The following is an 18,458-nucleotide window of genomic DNA, read 5'->3' on the forward strand; positions in this document are numbered from 1 at the left end:
AGCACTGGGTGTTATGCACAAACAATGAATCATGGAACACTTCATCTAAAACTAATGATGTAATGTATGGGGATTAACATAAGAATAAAAAAAAAACTAATGATGTATTGTATGGTGACTAACATAACATAATAAAATAAAAAAAAAATAAAGTCTTTGTGTATTAAGTTCAACATCTGGCCTCCCTCAAGGACATCTACTGGCTTCAGTCCCCACCCCCCCTCATGTTTGGGTCATATGGTTGTTTCTTTCTGTAGTTTTCTGGGACTGGCATAAGAAAGTACCACAGAATGAGTGGCATAAATAACAGAAATTTATTTGCCCTCAGTTGTAGAGGCTAGAAGTTCAAGTCAAAGTGTCAGCAAGGTTGGTTTCTTCTGAAAGCCTTTCTCCTTGGTTTGTAGATGGCTGTCTTCTCACTGTGTCTTCACATGATCTTTTCTCTGAGTATGCATGTCTGTGTCCTAATCTTTTGTTATAAGGATACCAGTCATATTGGATTAGGGCCCACCCTAGTGACCTAAGTAAGTCTTATACTTAATTACTTTTGACAGAAACCATATCCAAATATAGTCACATTCTGAGGTACTGGGGGTAGGACTTCATTTTATGAATTTTGAGGGGACACAATTCAGCCCATAATTCTTTCCTTTCTCTGTTATTGTTGTTGTGGAAACTGGACATTTAAGATAAGTAGTTTAACAACTCTGGTATCTGAACTCCCCTCCCCATCTCTTGTTTGCTGTTATTGCCTTTTCTTTTTTTTTTTTTTTTAACTTGTTGCTGCTCATTTGGCTAGTGACTTATGTGGACTAATTCTGTAGATTCTGTATCCTCTACAGTGTGCAGACACTTATTTCTCTGACAGGCTTAAAAAATTCTGGCTTTTATTTTTAAAACCAGTTCCTAGGAGTCATCCCTGGGTCAGTATAATTTAGTAATCAGCTAAAAGATTTCTTTAAATGCCTAGAACCAGTAAGTCTTCCATTATTTGCCAAAGGGATCTGTGTATAAAGGCATACTTCAAATTTAAGGCAGTTTATAAGTCAGCTTCAACTTTTACTTCTTGCTTGACCAGGTCTCAACATCAACTAGAACTTTCTGACTGGAGTCTTCTTTCCTTGGTCATTTCTGGTCATACACACTACCATTCTGAGCCTTCTATATCCTCAGGAATATCAGAACTTTTCAAAGTTCATTTTGGTTATCTAGCTCTCCAGGTATGCCTTCAAAATTCATTTGTGGCCAGGCTCTTGTTTGGCTCAACTGAAATCACAGCCTTAGCCAACTGTGATGACGTTACCAGCAGATTGCTCCTGTTTTTATTAATGCCCTGTGGATAGAGCTTTTTCCAAAAAAGCTGAGCCCTGATTCAAATCCAGTAGAAACAATCCCCTGGGAATGGAGTTTTTCAGGGACCTATTATTTTAGTTAAATTATTGACAGTGCTCTAGAGATGGGGCTTTTAACACAGCTCTAAATAGATCAGTTCTTTCAATCAACTTCAAGGCTTTTCATGGCTACCATTTCACTGAGCTGAGGAGGGAGAGTGATAGGAATAGTTCTAAGTTAAAATGCCACAGACCTTACTCTTTTCATAGAGGTTTGGTAGTTTGGAATAGAGACCTTTTAGTTTGTTCTGTGCTTTTGGTTAATTTACAGTGTTCTTAATTGGCTGATTTATAAAACTGTTTTCCAAGTATCTTTGTTGCTTTTGTGAGAGAAGGAGTTCCTTCCATCATACCAAAAAATTCAAATTTTCCATTCACTAGGTTTTAGGGTAATTTGCTACAAAGGAATAGATAACAAATAAGCTACATAAAAGGGTTGCTTTTATCATTAAGAAAGATAATGCAGAGGAAGTGTTTAGTATGGCTTTTACCAAAGGTAAGCATTGAACAAATTAAATATAACTATTTATACTACTTTCTAAAAATTAGTTCTGAGGAGTCAATCTATTAAGTATTCTGTCACTTGTTTTTTAAAAGATGAACATAGCAGACTGAAGGGCAAACTTCAGCTCTTGGAATCAACATTTCACCTTGAGAGCTAGAGAAACATTTCTGTATCTTGATCAGAATAAAAATTTTGCGCTAAATTTCGCAGCAATATAGTATTTGGGCTCTTTAACTCATCCTCTGAAAGGTGATGTGATTAGCTGAAAGACAACCTACAGCCAAATGTCTCCATTAGTTATTAACTTTTGTGGCCAGTTGTCTTGAAGTATACTTTTTTGTTTTTTGCCTCTGATTTAGCTGTCCCTAAGATACTGGTAATTAGTAGGAAAAGAAAGAAATGGGTAGCTAAATAGCATAGTTAAGTCCCTTCTTTGTAAGTAATACAAATGGGTCTTCATATAGCAGCAGTCTCTTTTATTCCCTATGGGTCTTACCTTGCACTTCCCAAAGTTCTTGATTCTTACGTTTTAGAAAAATCTTAAGATTATTTATGAAATTCAGAGTCAAATCAGAATTCCCTGAAATTGAGTAAGGTACAATTGTTTGACCATATTGACTCAAGTCCAATTCTCTCATGGGTAGGTCAAGATGTGAGTGTGCAGTTCTTAAAAGATACGAAGTGAAAACAAAAATTACTGATATCTGTAGCAACATCAACTTCCAATTGCGCCAAGTGAATAGTGCTCTCTTTATAAACATGGAATGAAATTGCTGGCAGTAAAGTGAAAACTAAAAAGAGGAGAGAAACACAGCATTACAATGAGTGGTGACCCAAGTAGGAAATTCATAGTGAAACCCATTAATATAAATGCTCCAAATTTTTATCACACTAGATATACACATATAATACAAATATATCCTTGAGGCCAAGAAAATAAGTAGGATGGAATAAAATTTTATTTGTGTAAGATATTAAGGGAAAGGATTAATATCTATTTCTGATCTAACTACATTGAAAATCTTATCAAGATTATTTTATTCATTAATATACTTGTAGTCTTTCTGATCAGAAAAACAAAATTATATTTATTTCTTTTATTTAATACTAAACCATAATCTATTTGTCAAATTTAAAGGGAACTATCCCCATAAAATTTGTATATAACTATTATGGTTTGTTAAGTTTTGATACACAAACTATGGTTCATCATGAGAAAATGCCCCTAATCTGGTCAGCCAATATCTTCTGATTATAACAGCCATAATTTTGGGTCTTGTCATAAAAGAAAATAAATGAGAACTTTTCAAAGTGATTCTGAGAATTAATGGCGAAAGCAGCAGCTGTGATCTTTATCCAGAACCCATTTCTCCTGCATCAGGAAATTAATGGGGTCCATATCTGGCTGGATCTTCTATGTCTAAACTCCAAACATCTTTTAAGTTAAAATATTAAACAAAGTGTACATATTGTACCCAAGCCAAACATACTAGGTTTACATTCTTAGTGAATTTGCTCACCCCAGTATTAAATTTAATAGTAGCAATTTCATTCAATCTAGAAAAAACAGCTCTCTCATGATATCTGGGCATATTCATATTCCACTTCATGTCTTGTCTCATTTTTTGGCCCTTCAAGGAAGGAGAGTGGGTATCCTGAATATCCATTTGGGAATCTGCCAGGTTATTGACCCTAAACACACATAACAAAAAGCACAACACATTTCATTTTGACTATAGGCTCAATCTATTTTATTTAGGGAAAGTCAAACAAGGTTCCAAATTTGGAAGACTCCTTGATCTTTCTCACTGATTGTAAGGTGTTCTGTATAGAGGCAGCATGATAATAGTGCTCCCAATAAACCAGAGGGCTGCTGAAAATCCATAGCAAAGTTTATACCATTCTGAGACATCATGAGAAAAGCAATTACAATATATTGTATGTTACATAAGCTGAACTTATTTAACTTAAAACTTACCTCTAGTCAAAGATAATTACTCTCCTTTGGGGGTTAAAATGTTCTTTGTTTTGTGAAATGATGGGGACATTTATATAATAGAGGTTTTTTTTGTTTTGTTTTGTTTTGTTTTGTTTTGTTTTAAGTCCTAACATTTCCTACTACATCCTATGTCTAAAACTGGCTCTTTGTGTATGGATACTTGAAAGAGGTGAAGAGATATATAGGGATAATTATAATCTAAGGAGAAAAATTATAAGAAGAAAAGTGAGAGAAACAATATATCCCAGTATATTGAGAGATAGGAAAGATTAATTACATTGGTCAAAGTGGTAAAACGCTTAGTAGAAAATATATGATTTGAAAGGTGTATTTTTTCTTTTTTTTCAAAAGATTTTTATTTACTTATTGTTGAGAGAGACAGAGAGAGGGCGTGAGCGCACAAGCAGGGGGAGGGGCAGAGGGAGAAGCAGGCTCCCTGCCAATCAAGGATCCTGATGTGAGACTCGATCCCAGGATCCTGGGATCATGATCTGAGCTGAAGGCAGACGCTTAACTGACTGAGCCACCCAGGTGCTCCAGGTGTATTTTTTCTAAACCCCAGAATTATCAAAATCTTTTTAATACCTTCCTGTTAGCATTTGCATGAAAAAGAATATTAATAAATTCTGAACTATGACAATCAAAAGCAATGAGTAGATTGATAAGACTTCTCTACCTTAAAAAACCCATACATTAAATACATTTAAAAATCTGCTTTAAGATATTCTTATAGCAGGGCGCCTGGGTGGCTCAGTTGGTTAAGCGACTGCCTTCGGCTCAGGTCATGATCCTGGAGTCCCTGGATCGAGTCCCGCATCTGGCTCCCTGCTGAGTGGGGAGTCTGCCTCTCCCTCTGACCCTCCCCCCTCTCATGCTCTATCTCATTCTCTCTCAAATAAATAAATAAATAAATAATCTTAAAAAAAAAGATATTCTTGTAGCATGTTTTTTGTTTGATACTAAAATCTGAGGACTATTGTGCTTTTAAAATATAATCATTAAATATTTTTCTCTTTCATTTTTCTTAAGTTTTTTTGTTTTCATATTTTGTTTATTGGTAATAAATTTTCATTAGGAAAACATTAGAGAATATAAATAAGTGCAAGGCAAAATTCCTACTACCTAGAGTACTGATATTTTCCACATACCTTTATAAAAAGGCACAAACATACATACACTCTCTTAAAAGTGTCAAATGGATTATATTTAGTCCATTTGTTTTCTTTTTATCTTCTTACTTTCCAGCTTCCCCCCCACCTTTTTGAAATATGATTGACAAAAATTATATGTTTAAGGTATAGAACATGATGTTTTGATATATGTATATATTATAAAATGATTACCATAATCAAGCAAATTAACATATCCATCACTTCACATACTTACTTTTTTTGTGATAAGAACACTTGAGATTTACTCTCTTGTCAGATTCCAAATTTACAGTATATTATTAAATATAGTCACCATGCAGTATTTGTGGCAACCAGTAGGTCTCCAAAACTTACTTATAACTGAAAGTTTGTACTCTTTGACCAACATTTCTCACTTTCCCCACCTCCCTGCACCTGGTAACCACCATTCTATTCTTTGGTACTATGAGTTCAACTTTTTAAAGACTCTACATAGAAGTGAGATCATGCAGTTTTCATCTTTCTCTGTCTGGTTTATTTCACTTAGCATAATGTCCTCCAGAGAGCCCAGAAATAAACACACACTTATCTGGTTAATTAACCTACAATAAAGGAGGCAGGAATATACAATATATTCTGTCTTTTCAATAAACGGTGTTGGGAAAACTGGACAGCTACATACAAAAGAACGCAACTGGACCACTTTCTTATGCCATACACAAAAATAAACTCAAAATGGATTAAAGACCTAAATTTGAGACCTGAAACCATAAAATTCCTAAAATAAAACAGGCAGTCATCACTTGGACATTGGCCTTAACAACACATTTGTGGATATATCTCCTGAGGCCAGGAAAACAAAAGCAAAAATAAATTATTGGGACTAAACCAAAATAAAAAGCTTCTGCACAGCCATACAACAAAAAGGCAACCTAGTGAATGGGAGAGGATATTTGCAAATGACAAATCTAATTAAGTGTTTAATATTGAAAATACATAAAGAACTTACATAACTCAACATGCATACACACATGCAACACATACACAATCAGATTAAAAAATAAACAGATGAGAGAAGAGGCAAGATGGTGGAAGAGGAGGGGACCTTGTTTCAACTGGTCCCCTGAATTTAGCTGGATATCTACCAAACCATTCTGAACACCCATGAAATCAGCCTGAGATGTAAGAATATATATCTGGATCTTTACAAGCAGAAAAACATCACCTGTCTTGAGGTAGGAAGGGGTGAGTCATGAATCTGCAGGGAGATATTGGAAGATAAACAGAAGGGGGAGGGAGCCTCCATAAGCTGGCACCTGAAAAGTGATTTAACACTGGAGGACAAAAGCGTCCTGCGCCTGGAATGGGCAAAAACTCGCAGAGCAGTAGTGGCAGGGAAAAGGCTTTAGAGCAGCCCCCACACAGGATCCAGGATCTGTGGGTGCACACTTGCGAGCCCCTGTGAGCCCACAACCACTCACAGTTTTAGAAGCACAAAAGGCAGGGACACACACCGGTCCCTGGGTCGACCTCTGAGAGAGTCCCTGTGGGCATGCACTGTGGGTAGCTGTGGTTTTCAGAGGTGCATATGGAAACAGAGACTGCGTTCTGGAGGGTTTAGTGAAGAGAACAGACTGTGATTTCTCTGCTCTGGGACAGAGGTCTGGGGGCGGCCATTTTTGCTTTGACCCACAGAAGAGGCATGGAAAGCCGCCAGAAAACAAAATCTCAAAAAAACGGTTTCTAAGGAGCCAAGGCCCCAGACAGGGTGCAGGGCAACTCTGCCCAGGCAGGATTGCCTGAGAAACAGTGCAGCAGAGCCCTCCCCCAGAAGACAGTCTGGAAGAACAAGAGGATGACAAACCTAGGGTCCCCATAAAAATGTAAAGTCCCAACACCAGGGGAAAATACTATATTGAGCTCTAGTAGTTGCCTCATGGCTTGTTTATTTTTCAGATACAACTCTCCTTTATTCTTTCTCTTATGCTTCGTCTATGTTTTTTCTTTTTACCTTTTTCTCATTTCAACTAGATGTTTAATATATTTCATAGTAGCTTTTTACCTTGTACTTTTTCACACCTATTTTTTTTTATAGATATATGCTTCAATGCAGTCCTTTTTTCCTTATTCAATATTACCTTTATATATATATATATATATATATATATATATATATATATATATATATACAAGTTTTATTTTCTCTGTAATTTTGGGAAGTAGTGTCCTCTAGCAAACAGAACAAAATACACCCAAGAACAACTGAAACACTCTATTTTGTCCACACTGAGAGACTATAGTCCTGATTCCCCTCACCCACCCTTTTTTTTCCAAAGATTTTATTTATTTACTTGACAGAGAGAGAGAACACAAGTAGGGAGAGCCCCAGGCAGAGGGAGAGGGAGAGGGAGAAGCAGGCTCTCCACTGAGCAGGGACCCCAATGTGGGGCTCAATCCCAGGACCCTGGGATCATGACCTGAGCTGAAGGCAGATGCTTAACCAATTAAGCCACCCAGGTGCCCCTCACCCCACCCTTGAAAAAATTTTTTTCCTAAATTTTTAAAAAATTCTATAAATTTTATTCTTGTATTTTATTTTGGCTTTATCTTTTCAGCGGTGGCTTCCAACTGCTCTGGATTTTCCTAGGGTGCATCTTTCTTGGGTCATGGTTGACATTTTGGATTCAGTACATTCCCTCAACCATCCCTCAACAGAATGACTAGGAGGAGGAATTCCCAACAAAGAAAAGAACCAGAGACAATGGCCTCTGTCACAGACCTAATGGATATGGATATAAGCAAGATGTCAGAGATAAGACTTCAGGGTAGCAATTATGAAGTCAGTAGCTAGGCTTGAGAAAACCATTAGTGACAATATAGAATCTCTGAGGCAGAAATGAGATCTAATCAGGCCAAACTTAAAAATGCTATGAATGAGATGCAGTCCAAACTGGATACTCTTACAGCCAGGGTAAATGAGGCAGAAGAATGAATTAGTGATCTAGAAGATAAGCTGATAGAAAGGAAGGAAGCTGAGGAGGATAAGGATAAATAGCTACAAGCCCATGAGATCAGACTTAGAGATCAAGGACACCATGAAACGTTCCAATATCAGAATTATTGGGATCCCTGAAGGGGTGGAGAGAGAGGACTAGAAGGCATATTTGAGCAAATCATAGCTGAGAACTTCCCTAATCTGGGGAAGGAAACAAGCATTCGTGTCCAAGAGGCAGAGGACCCCTCTCAAGATCAATGAGAACAGACCAATGCCCCTGCATATAGTAGTAAAACCTGCAGATCTTAGAACCAAGGAGGCCATCCTGAGAGCAGCTAGGGGGAAGAGATTTCTTATGTATGGAGGGAGGAACATATCAGAATAACATCACACCTATCCACAGAGACCTGGCAAGCCAGAAAGGTCTGGCAAGACATATTCAGGGTACTAAATGAGAAGAACATGCAGCCAAGGATCCTTTATCCAGCAAGGCTCTCAATCAGAATGGATGGAGAGACCAAGAGCTTCCAGGACCAGCAGAAATTGAAAGAATATGCGATCCCCAAGTCAGCCCTGCAAGGAATTTTAAGGGGGATTCTATAAAAGAAGAAAGACATCAAGAGTAACATAAACCAGAAATTTACAGAGACAATCTATAGAACAGGGACTTTACAGGCAATATGGTGGCACTAAATTCATATCTTTCAATAGTTACCCTCAATGTGAATGGCCTAAATGCTCCCATGAAATGGTACAGGGTTGCAGACTGATAAAAAGACATGGCCCATCCATATGCTGTTTACAAGAGCCTCATTTTGAGCCTAAAGATACCTCTAGATTGAGAGTGAGGGGATGGAGAATCATTTATCATGCCAATGGACCTCAAAAGAAAGTGGGGGTAGCAATTCTCATATCAAATTAGATTTTGAACCAAAGACTGTAGTAAGAGATGTAGAGGTACACTATATCATACTTAAAGGGTCTATCCAACAAGAAAACCTTGCAATTGTAAATATCTATGCCACCAACATGGGAGCAGCCAACTACATAAGCCAACTGCTAACCAAAATAAAGAATCATATTGATAATAACACATTAATACTAGGAGACCTCAATATTCCGCTCTCAACAATGGACAGATCATCTAAGCAGAAGATCAACAAGAACTCTGAAGGACACATTGGACCATATGGACTTCATAGATATATACAGAACATCCACCCTAAAACAACAGAATACCCATTCTTCTCAAGTGCACATGAAATATTCTCCAGAATAGATCACATCCTGGGTCACAAATCAGGTCTCAACCGATACCAAAAGATTGAGATTATTCCCTGCATGTTATCAGACCACAAGGCTTTGAACTGGAATTCAATCACAAGAGGAAATTTGGAAGGAATTCAAACACTTGGAAGTTAAAGAGCATCCTGCTAAAGAATGATTGGGTCAACTAGAAAATTAAAGAAGAATTTAAACAATCCATGGAAACCAATGGTAATGAAAACACATTGGTCTAAAACCTATGGGATACTGCAAAGGCGGTCCTAAGGGGGAAATACATAGCCATCCAAGCCTCTCTCAAAAAAGTAGAAAAATCCCAAATGCACAAGCTAACCTTACACCTAAAGGAGCTGGAGAAAGAGCAGCAAATAAAACCTAAAACAAACAGGAGAAGAGAAATAATAAAGAGCAGAGATCAATGAAATAGAAACCAGAAAAACAGTAGAGCAGACCATCGAAACTAGAAGCTGGTTCTTTGAAAGAAATAATAAGATCAGTAAACCTCTGGCCAGACTTATCCAAAAGAAAAGAGAAAGGACCCAAATTAATAAAATCATGAATGAAAGGGGAGAGATCATGACTAACACCAAAGAAATAGAAACAATCATTAGAAATTATTAATAGCAACTATATGCCAACAAATTAAGCAACCTGGATGAAGTGGTTGCCTTCCTGGAAACTTATAAACTACCAAGACTGGAACAGGAAGATAGACAATCTGAATAGACCAATAAGCAGTAACGAAATTGAAGCAGTAATCAAAAACCTCCCAAAAAACAAAAGTCCAGGGCCAGATGGTTTCCCAGGGGAATTCTACTAAACATTTAAAGAAGAAATAATACCTATTCTACTGAAGCTGTTTCAAAAAGATAGAAACAGAAGGAAAACTTCTAAACTCTTTCTACGAGGCCAGCATTACCTCAATCCCAAAACCAGACAAAGACCCCAACAAAAAGGAGAATTACAGACCAATATCCCTGATGAACATGGATGCCAAAATACGCAATAAGATCCTAGCCAATAGGATACAACAGTACATTAAAAGGATTATCCATCACGACGAGGTAGGATTTATTCCTGGAATGCAAGGGTGGTTCAACTTTTGTAAATCAATGAACGTGATAGATCACATTAATAAAAGAAAAGACAAGAACCATATGATCCTTTCAACAGATGCAGAAAAAGCATTTGACAAAATACAGCACCCTTTCTTGATTAAAACTCTTCAGAGTGTAGGGATAGAGGGAACATTCCTCAATATCATAAAAGCCCACAGTGAATATCATTCTCAGTGGGGAAAAACTGAGAGCTTTTCCCTTAAGGTCAGGAACACGACAGGGATGCCCACTCTCACCACTGCTGTTTAACATAGTACTAGAAGTCCTAGCATCAGTAATCATACAACAAAAAGAAAGAAAAGGCATTCAAATTGGTAAAGAAGAAGGCAAACTCTCACTCTTCGCAGATGACATGATACTCCATGTGGAAAACCCAAAAGACTCCACTCAAAAATTGGTAGAACTCATATAGCAATTCAGCAAGGTGGCAGGATACAAAATCAAAGCACAGAAATCAGTTGGTTTTCTATACACTAACAATGTGACCGTAGAAAGGGAAATGAAGGAATCAATTCCATTTACAATAGCACCAAAACCCATAAAATACCTAGGAATAAACCTAACCAAAGAGATAAAGGATCTATACTCTAGAAACAACAGAACACTTATGAAAGAAATGGAGGAAGACACAAAGAGATGGAAAAACATTCCATGCTCATGGATTGGAAGAATAAACATTGTGAAAATGTCTATGCTGCCCAGAGCAATCTACACTTTCAATGCCATCCTTATCAAAATACCATTGGCATTTTTCACAGAGCAGGAACAAACCATCCTAAAATTTGTAGGGAACCAGAAGAGATACCAAATAGTCAGGGGAATGTTGAAAAAGACAAACAAAGCTGGGGGCATCACAATGCCTGATTTCATGCTATATTACAAAGCTGTGGTCACCAAGACACCATGGTATTGGCAAAAAAACAGACACAGAGATCAATGGAACAGAATAGAGAGCCCAGATATGGACCCTCAACTCTATGGTCAACTAATCTTCAACAAATCAGAAAGAAATATCCAATGGAAAAGACAGTCTCTTCAATAAATGGTGCTGGGAAAATTGGACAGCAACGTACAGAAGAATAAAACTGGACCATTCTCTTACAGCATACACAAAGATAAACTCAAAATGGATGAAAGACCTCAATGTGAGACAGGAATCCATCAAAATCCTAGAGGAGAACATAGGCAGTAACCTCTTTGACATTGGCCACAACAACTTCTTTCAAGACACGTCTCCAAAGGCAAGGGAAACAAGGCAAAAATGAACTATTTGGACTTCATCAAGATAAAAAGCTTCTGCACAACAAAGGAAACAGTCAACAAAGCTAAAAGGCAACCTATGGAATGGGAGAAGATATTTGCAAATGACATAACAGATAAAGGGCTGGTATCCAAGACCTACAAAGACCTTCTGAAACTCAACACCCAAAAACTAATAATCCAGTCAAAAAATGGGCAGAAGACATGAACAGACACTTCTCGAAAGAAGACATACAAAGGGGTAACAGACACATGAAAAAATGTTCAACATCACTAGCCATCAGGGAAACACAAATCCTTTCTTGATTAAAACTCTTACACCACCTTACACCACCTTACACCACCTTAGACCAGTTAGAATGGCAAAAATTAACAAGGAAGGAAACAACAAGTGTTGGCAAGGATGTGGAGAAAGGGGAATGCTCTTATACTGTTGGTGGGAATGCAAGCTAGTGCAGCTACTTTTTCGAAGCAGTATGAAGGTTCCTCAAAAAGTTAAAAATAGAACTGCTCTACAACCCAGCATTTGCACTACTAGGTATTTACCCTGAAGATACAGATGTACTGAAAAGAAGGGGCACATGCACCCCAATGTTCATAGCAGCAATGTCCACAAATAGCCAAACTGTGGAAGGAGCCAAGATGCCCTTCTACAGATGAATGGATAAAGAAGATGTGGTACATATATACAATGGAATATTACTCAGCCATCAGAAAGGATGAATACCCACCATTTGCATTGACATGGATGGAAATGGAGGGGATCATGCTAAGTGGAATAAGTCAATCAGAGAACAACAATTATCATATGGTTTCACTCATATGTGGAACATAAGGAATAGCACAGAAGACCATAGGGGAAGGGAGGGAAAACTGAAGGGGGGGAGGAAATCAGAGAGGGAGACGAATGACTATGGACTCTGGGAAACAAACTGAGGGTTTGTGGAAGGGGAGGTAGGTGGGGGGCATGGGGTATTTGGGTGATGGGTATTAAGGAGGGCACATGTTGTGTTGAGCACTGGGTGCTATATGCAACTGTTGAATCACTGAACACTACATCAAAAACTAATGATGTACTATATGGTGGCTAACTAAAAATAATAAGAAAAATAAAGAGATGATATGAATAGATGTTGTTTCAAAGAAGACATAGATGGTGGCTAACTAAAAATAATAAGAAAAATAAAGAGATGACATGAATAGACATTGTTTCAAAGAAGACATACAGATGGCCAGTAGACACATGAAAAGATGCTCAACATCGCTTATCAGGGAAATGCAAATCAAAACCAAAAGGAGATATCACCTTACACCTGTGAGAATGGCTAAAATAAAAAAGACAAGAAACAACAAGTGTTGGCGAGAGTGTGGAGGAAAAGGAACCCTTGTGCACTGTTTGGTGGGAATGCAAGCTGGTGCAGCCACTGTGGAAAACAGTATGGTGGTTTCTCAAAAAATTAAAAATGGAACTACCATATGATCCAAATATTCCACTATTGAGTATTTAGTAGGGACTCTAATTCAAAAAGATAAATACACCCCTATGTTTACTGCAGCATTATTCACAATAGCCAAGATATGGAAGTGACCCAAGTGTTCACTGATAGTGGTTTAAGAAGATGTGATACACACACACACACACGAATATTACCCATAATAAAAGAATGAGATCTTGCAGTTGCAACATGGATGGATCTAGAGAGGATAATGCTAAGTAAAATAAGTCAGATAAAGATAAATACCATATGATTTCACTTTTTTGTAGGATCTAAAAAACAAAACAAATGAACAAAAAAACAAACCCAGCCTCTTAAATACAGAGAACCTCTGGTGGTTGCCAGAGGGAAAGTGGGTGTGGGGAGGGGTGAAATAAATGAAGGGGATTAAGAGGGACAAAGTTCCAGTGATAAAATAAATGAGCCATGGAGATGAAAAGTACAGCATAAGGAATATAGTGAATAATATTGTAATAACATTGTATGGTGATAGATTAAGAGTACACTTATTGTGGTAAGCACTGAGTCATATACAGAATTGTCAAATTATTATAGTGTACACCTGAAACTAACACAATGTATGTCAGTTATACTACAATAATAAAAAAAAGAATATAAACAAAGTAAAAATGCAACAGAGAGAAAATGTTTGCCTATCATGTATCTGATAAGGGATTAATATCAAGGATATATAGAAATATTGTAAAACTCAACAATGATAAAGAAATGACCTGATTAAAAATGGGTTGCACCACAGTTAATCATAAAGAAGAGGTCACATTGAAAAGTGTAGAAGGGGTGGAGACATTGTCAGGAAGCAAACCCCTGGAGATACTAACCACAAACAGGAGGGACACAAGAAGCCTGGAGAAGTGAGAGGATCAGATCCCACACCAGGCACCTCAGGCGCTGGGGATCCACATAACGAGGATGAGTTCCTATAAAATCTGGCTTTGGAAACAAGTGGGGTTTAACTTCAGGAGCTTTGAAAATTGGTGGGGCTTAAGGCCAGGTAATTTAACTCTGGGAGAATAGGAGGGCAAAAGGAAACTGAATCCCTAAACTTAAAGAGCCAGCATAGTAAATAACTCAGACTGGGACATTGAAAAGTGCCTGGGGTATACATGAAAGAGATTTATTTGCTGATCTCAGAACTTGCCCTGGAAGTGGGAGGCATCTTCAGGAAGTTTCTTCAAGAATAAAAGTCTTGGTGGGCAACATTTTTCTTCTCCTCTGTAGCCTACATACCTAGACAATTGTAGGAACAAGACAACCCTCTTCATTTATCTTGCTAGCACCACACACCCCATTCCAGCATTCCTTGTTGATGTGCCCTGTCCAACCCATCCACCTCAGCAGATGTCCCTCCAAAGAGCAGCTCCTGCCCCACCACATTCTACAAGAAACCCCAACAGTGAATGGCACCACTCTAAAGTGACTCCCGTTCTGGAGAGGGGGGAAGATAACCCCATATACCAGCATGTCTCAAGTTCCAGCAGCAGAGCTTTTCAGCTGGCCATGCAGGAAGAAAGCCCTGCCATTTGGTGTGCCTGCAGCTATGGCAGAAAGACTAATTACAGATGTCTAGTCTAACTTCTGGCAACTAACAATGGAAGCCTTTGTAGGCCATACAGGGAGAAATCTTGCCATTTGGTGTGCCCAAAACTGGCAGGAAAACTAATTGCAGACAAATAGACTGACTGCTGACTCGGCCCACCTAAGGGCCCACTGTGGCCTCAGACAGGCCCCTCAATAGCATAAAGACCAAACTCTGCCCAGTGTGCAAACGGCAGGTGAAGCAGGTCATTTCAACCAAATGGGCTGAAGGTAAAGGTAGCTCAGCCATAGCAGTAGGGTACATGCAGCCCATATAGGAGACCTATATGGAGTGCCTAGTTCTGGAGACCAGGAATTGAATTACAGGGCACCAAAGGACCTTTCTACACAAGGCCAGTTTTTTCAAAAGTAGGAGATGTAGCTGATCTCTCTAATACATAGAAACAAGTACAGAGAGTTAAAAAAAAAAAAAATGAGGAGACAGAGGAATATGTCCCAAATGAAAGAACAAGAGGAAATCACAACAAAAGAGCTAAACGAAACTGAGATAAGCAATATGCCTGATAAAGAATTCAAAGTAATGGTTATAAAAATACTCACTGGACTTGAGAAAAGAACTGATGAACTCAGTGAGAAATTCAACAAAGTGACATAAACATAAAAAAGAACCAATCAGAGATGAAGAATTCCATAGCTGAAATAAAAATACACTAAAGGAAATCAACAGGAGATTAGGAGATGCAGAAGAATGAATCAGTGAGATGAAAGATAGGGTCCTGGACAGCAACCTAGCTGAACAGCAAAAAGAAAAAGATAAAATAAAAAATGAAAATAAGGGCACTCAGGTGACATCATAAAGCATAATAACATCCACATCATATTAGAAGAAAAAGAGAGAGAAGGGGCAGAAAACTTATTTGAAGAAATAATAGCTAAAAACTTCCCTAAGGAAGGGAGGAAACAGACAGTTGGATCCAGGAAGTTCAGAGAGTCCCTAACAAGATTAACCCAAGCACGTCTATACCAAGACACAAGATAATTAAAGTGACAAAAAGTAATTATAAAGAGAGAATTTTAAAAGCAGCAAGAAAATTAAAACAGTTACATACAAGAGATACCTCATAAGGCTATCAGCTGATTTTTCAGCAGAAACTTGCAGGGCAGGAGAGAGTAGCATGATATATTCAAAGTGCTGAAAGGAAAGAAAAACCTGCAACCAAGAATACTCTACCTGGCAAGGTTATCATTCAGAATAAAAGGAGAGATAAAAAGTATCCCAGATAAACAAAAGTTAAAAGAGTTCATCACTACTAAATAAGCCTTACAAAAAATGTTAAAGGGAATTACTTGAGTGGAAAGAAAAGGCCATAACTAGAAGAAAATTATGAAAAGAAAAAATTTCACAGGAAAAAGCAAATATATAATAAAGGTAGTACATCGACCACTTATAAAGCCAGTGTGGAGGTTAAAACGCAAAAGTAGTAATCAATTATGTCTACAAAAATCAGTCTAAGAGATACACAAAATATAACAATGTAAAATATGACACTGTATACATAAAGACATGGGGGGGAATAAAAATTTAGTGCTTTTTTGAATGTGTTCAAACTTATGCAACCATCAAATTAATATAGACTGCTACACACATAAGATGTTATATATGAATGTAATGGCAATGGTGACTACAGATCAAAAACCTATAATAGATACACAAAAAATAAAGAGAGTGGAATCCAAACATAATGCTAAAGAAAGCCATGAAACCATAAGGGCAGAGAACAAGAAGAAAGAAGAAGAGAACTACAAAAACAACTAAAAAAACAATGAATAAAATGGCAATAAATACATACTTATCAACAATTACTTTAAATGGACTAAATGCTCCAATCAAAAGACAAAGGGAGAGGGGAGGAGCAAGATGGCAGAGGAGTAGGAGACCTAAATTTCCTCTGGTCCCAGGAATTCAGCTAGATAGGGATCAAACCATTCTGAACACCTACAAACTCAACAGGGGATTGAAGATAAGAATAGCCGCAACTATCTGAACAGAAAAGCGACCACTTTCTGGAAGGTAGGATGTGCAGAGAAGTGAATCTGAGGCAATATTCAGGAAGATAGACGGTGGGGGAGGGGGCCTCCCCCTCAGCCGCTACCAAAAAGTGATAGAGCAGCGGAGCACAAAATCGGAAATTTTAGAAGTTGGCTCTGCTGAGGGACATTGCTCTAGTGGCTAAGCGGGGTGTGGAACCCTCGCTAGGACAGTGTGGTCTCAGGACCCTCGGGGTCACAAAAAGACCGGGGGTGCCTGAGTGTGGCAGAGCTCCCAGGTATCAGAGCAGGGAAGCTGGCTGCAGAGATGGAGCCGAGGAGTGGGCTCTCAGCTTGGGGTTGCCATAAACTGTGATCCATGGCACAGTCGGGCCACTGCTCCTCCAGCAGGGACCCAACAAGAGGCATATCTGGGGAGACTTCCCTTCCTCCCCAAGGGGGAATGGCATGGGAGTGCATCGCAGGGATCTGCTGGGTTTGGAGACTCCAAACAGGGCTGTGTGCCACAGATAGAAATGCTCAGTCACAGGCCACGTGAGCACAGAGTGTGGCTGGAGACCAGGGAGACGGAAGTGATTGATTGCTTTTCTCTGGGGGTGTGCTGAGGATTGGGGCCCTGAGTTCTCGGCTCCTCCGGGGCAGAGATTGGGAGGCTGCCATTTTTACTCTCATCCTCCAAAGCTGCACAGAAAGCTTGCAGGGAACAAAATCTCCCAAGAGCAAACCCGAGCAGATTACTTAGCCCGGACCGGCAAGGGTGGGGCAATTCTGCCTCTGGCAAAGACATCTGAGAACCACTGTAACAGGCCCCTCCCCCAGAAGATAAGTAAGAAAAGCCAGTGAAGACCAAGTTTACCAATCATTGAGAATGGCAGAACTCTAGCACTAGGGGAATACTGCACATAGAATTCATGGCTTTTCCCCCATGATTTGTTAGTTTTTTAAAGTTAATTTTTTTAATTTGCTTTTTTTTTAATTTATCTTTTTCCCTTTTTCAACCAACATCTTATCAATCCCTTTTTTAAAAAATCTTTTTTATTTTTCATTTTTAGAGTCATAGTCTATCCCTTCATAGTAGTTAACCTTATTTCTGGTATATATATATATATATTTCTCTCTTTAAAATTTTGGGATACAGTTTCTTCTAACAGACCAAAATATACCCTAAATCTGTAGTGTATGGCTTTGTTCTAGTCTCCTGCCTGATCACATTCTCCCCCCCCTTTTTTTATCCTCTTCTTTCTTTTTTCAACCAACTTCTTATCAGTTCCTTTTATAAAATCTTTTATAATTTTCATCTTTACATTCATATTCCATCCCTTCATTGTATTTACCCTTATTTTTGTACAAATATAAGCTTTTCTTTCTTTAAAATTTTGGGAGGCACTTTCTTCTAACAGACCAAAATAAGCCCAAAATCTAGTGTGTGGCACTGATCTATATACCAGCCTGATCATATTTGATCATATTCTGGTTTTTTGTTTTTGTTTTTTATCTTTTTCCTTTTCTTTATTCTTCCTTTCCCTTTATTTCCCCACAGTTTCAGGTCTCTTCTGATTTGTTTAGTATACATTTTTCTGGGGTCATTGTTACCCTGTTAGCATTTTGTTCTCTCATTCATCTCTTCTCCTCTGGACAAAATGACAAGATGGAAAAAATCACCTCAAAAAAAAA

General features: G+C 38.2%; 1 protein-coding gene across 1 annotated transcript in view; it reads right to left on the reverse strand.

Annotated features, from left to right (window-relative positions):
• The window catches only part of LOC102748372 (phospholipid-transporting ATPase ABCA3-like), a gene marked incomplete at its 5' end in the record, with an annotated part of 211,336 nt that overhangs the window by 59,491 nt on the left and 133,387 nt on the right, over nucleotides 1-18,458 (reverse strand). The window contains 2 exons of the mRNA XM_081818872.1: nucleotides 2,393-2,687; nucleotides 3,417-3,588. Coding sequence (XP_081674998.1) covers nucleotides 2,393-2,687; nucleotides 3,417-3,588 — 467 coding nt within the window. The remainder of the gene's footprint in view (nucleotides 1-2,392; nucleotides 2,688-3,416; nucleotides 3,589-18,458) is intronic.

The sequence above is a fragment of the Leptonychotes weddellii genome, chromosome 5 (genome assembly GCF_054177405.1).
Source record: "Leptonychotes weddellii isolate Sample4059 chromosome 5, ASM5417740v2, whole genome shotgun sequence".
NCBI classification, from domain to species: domain Eukaryota; kingdom Metazoa; phylum Chordata; class Mammalia; order Carnivora; family Phocidae; genus Leptonychotes; species Leptonychotes weddellii.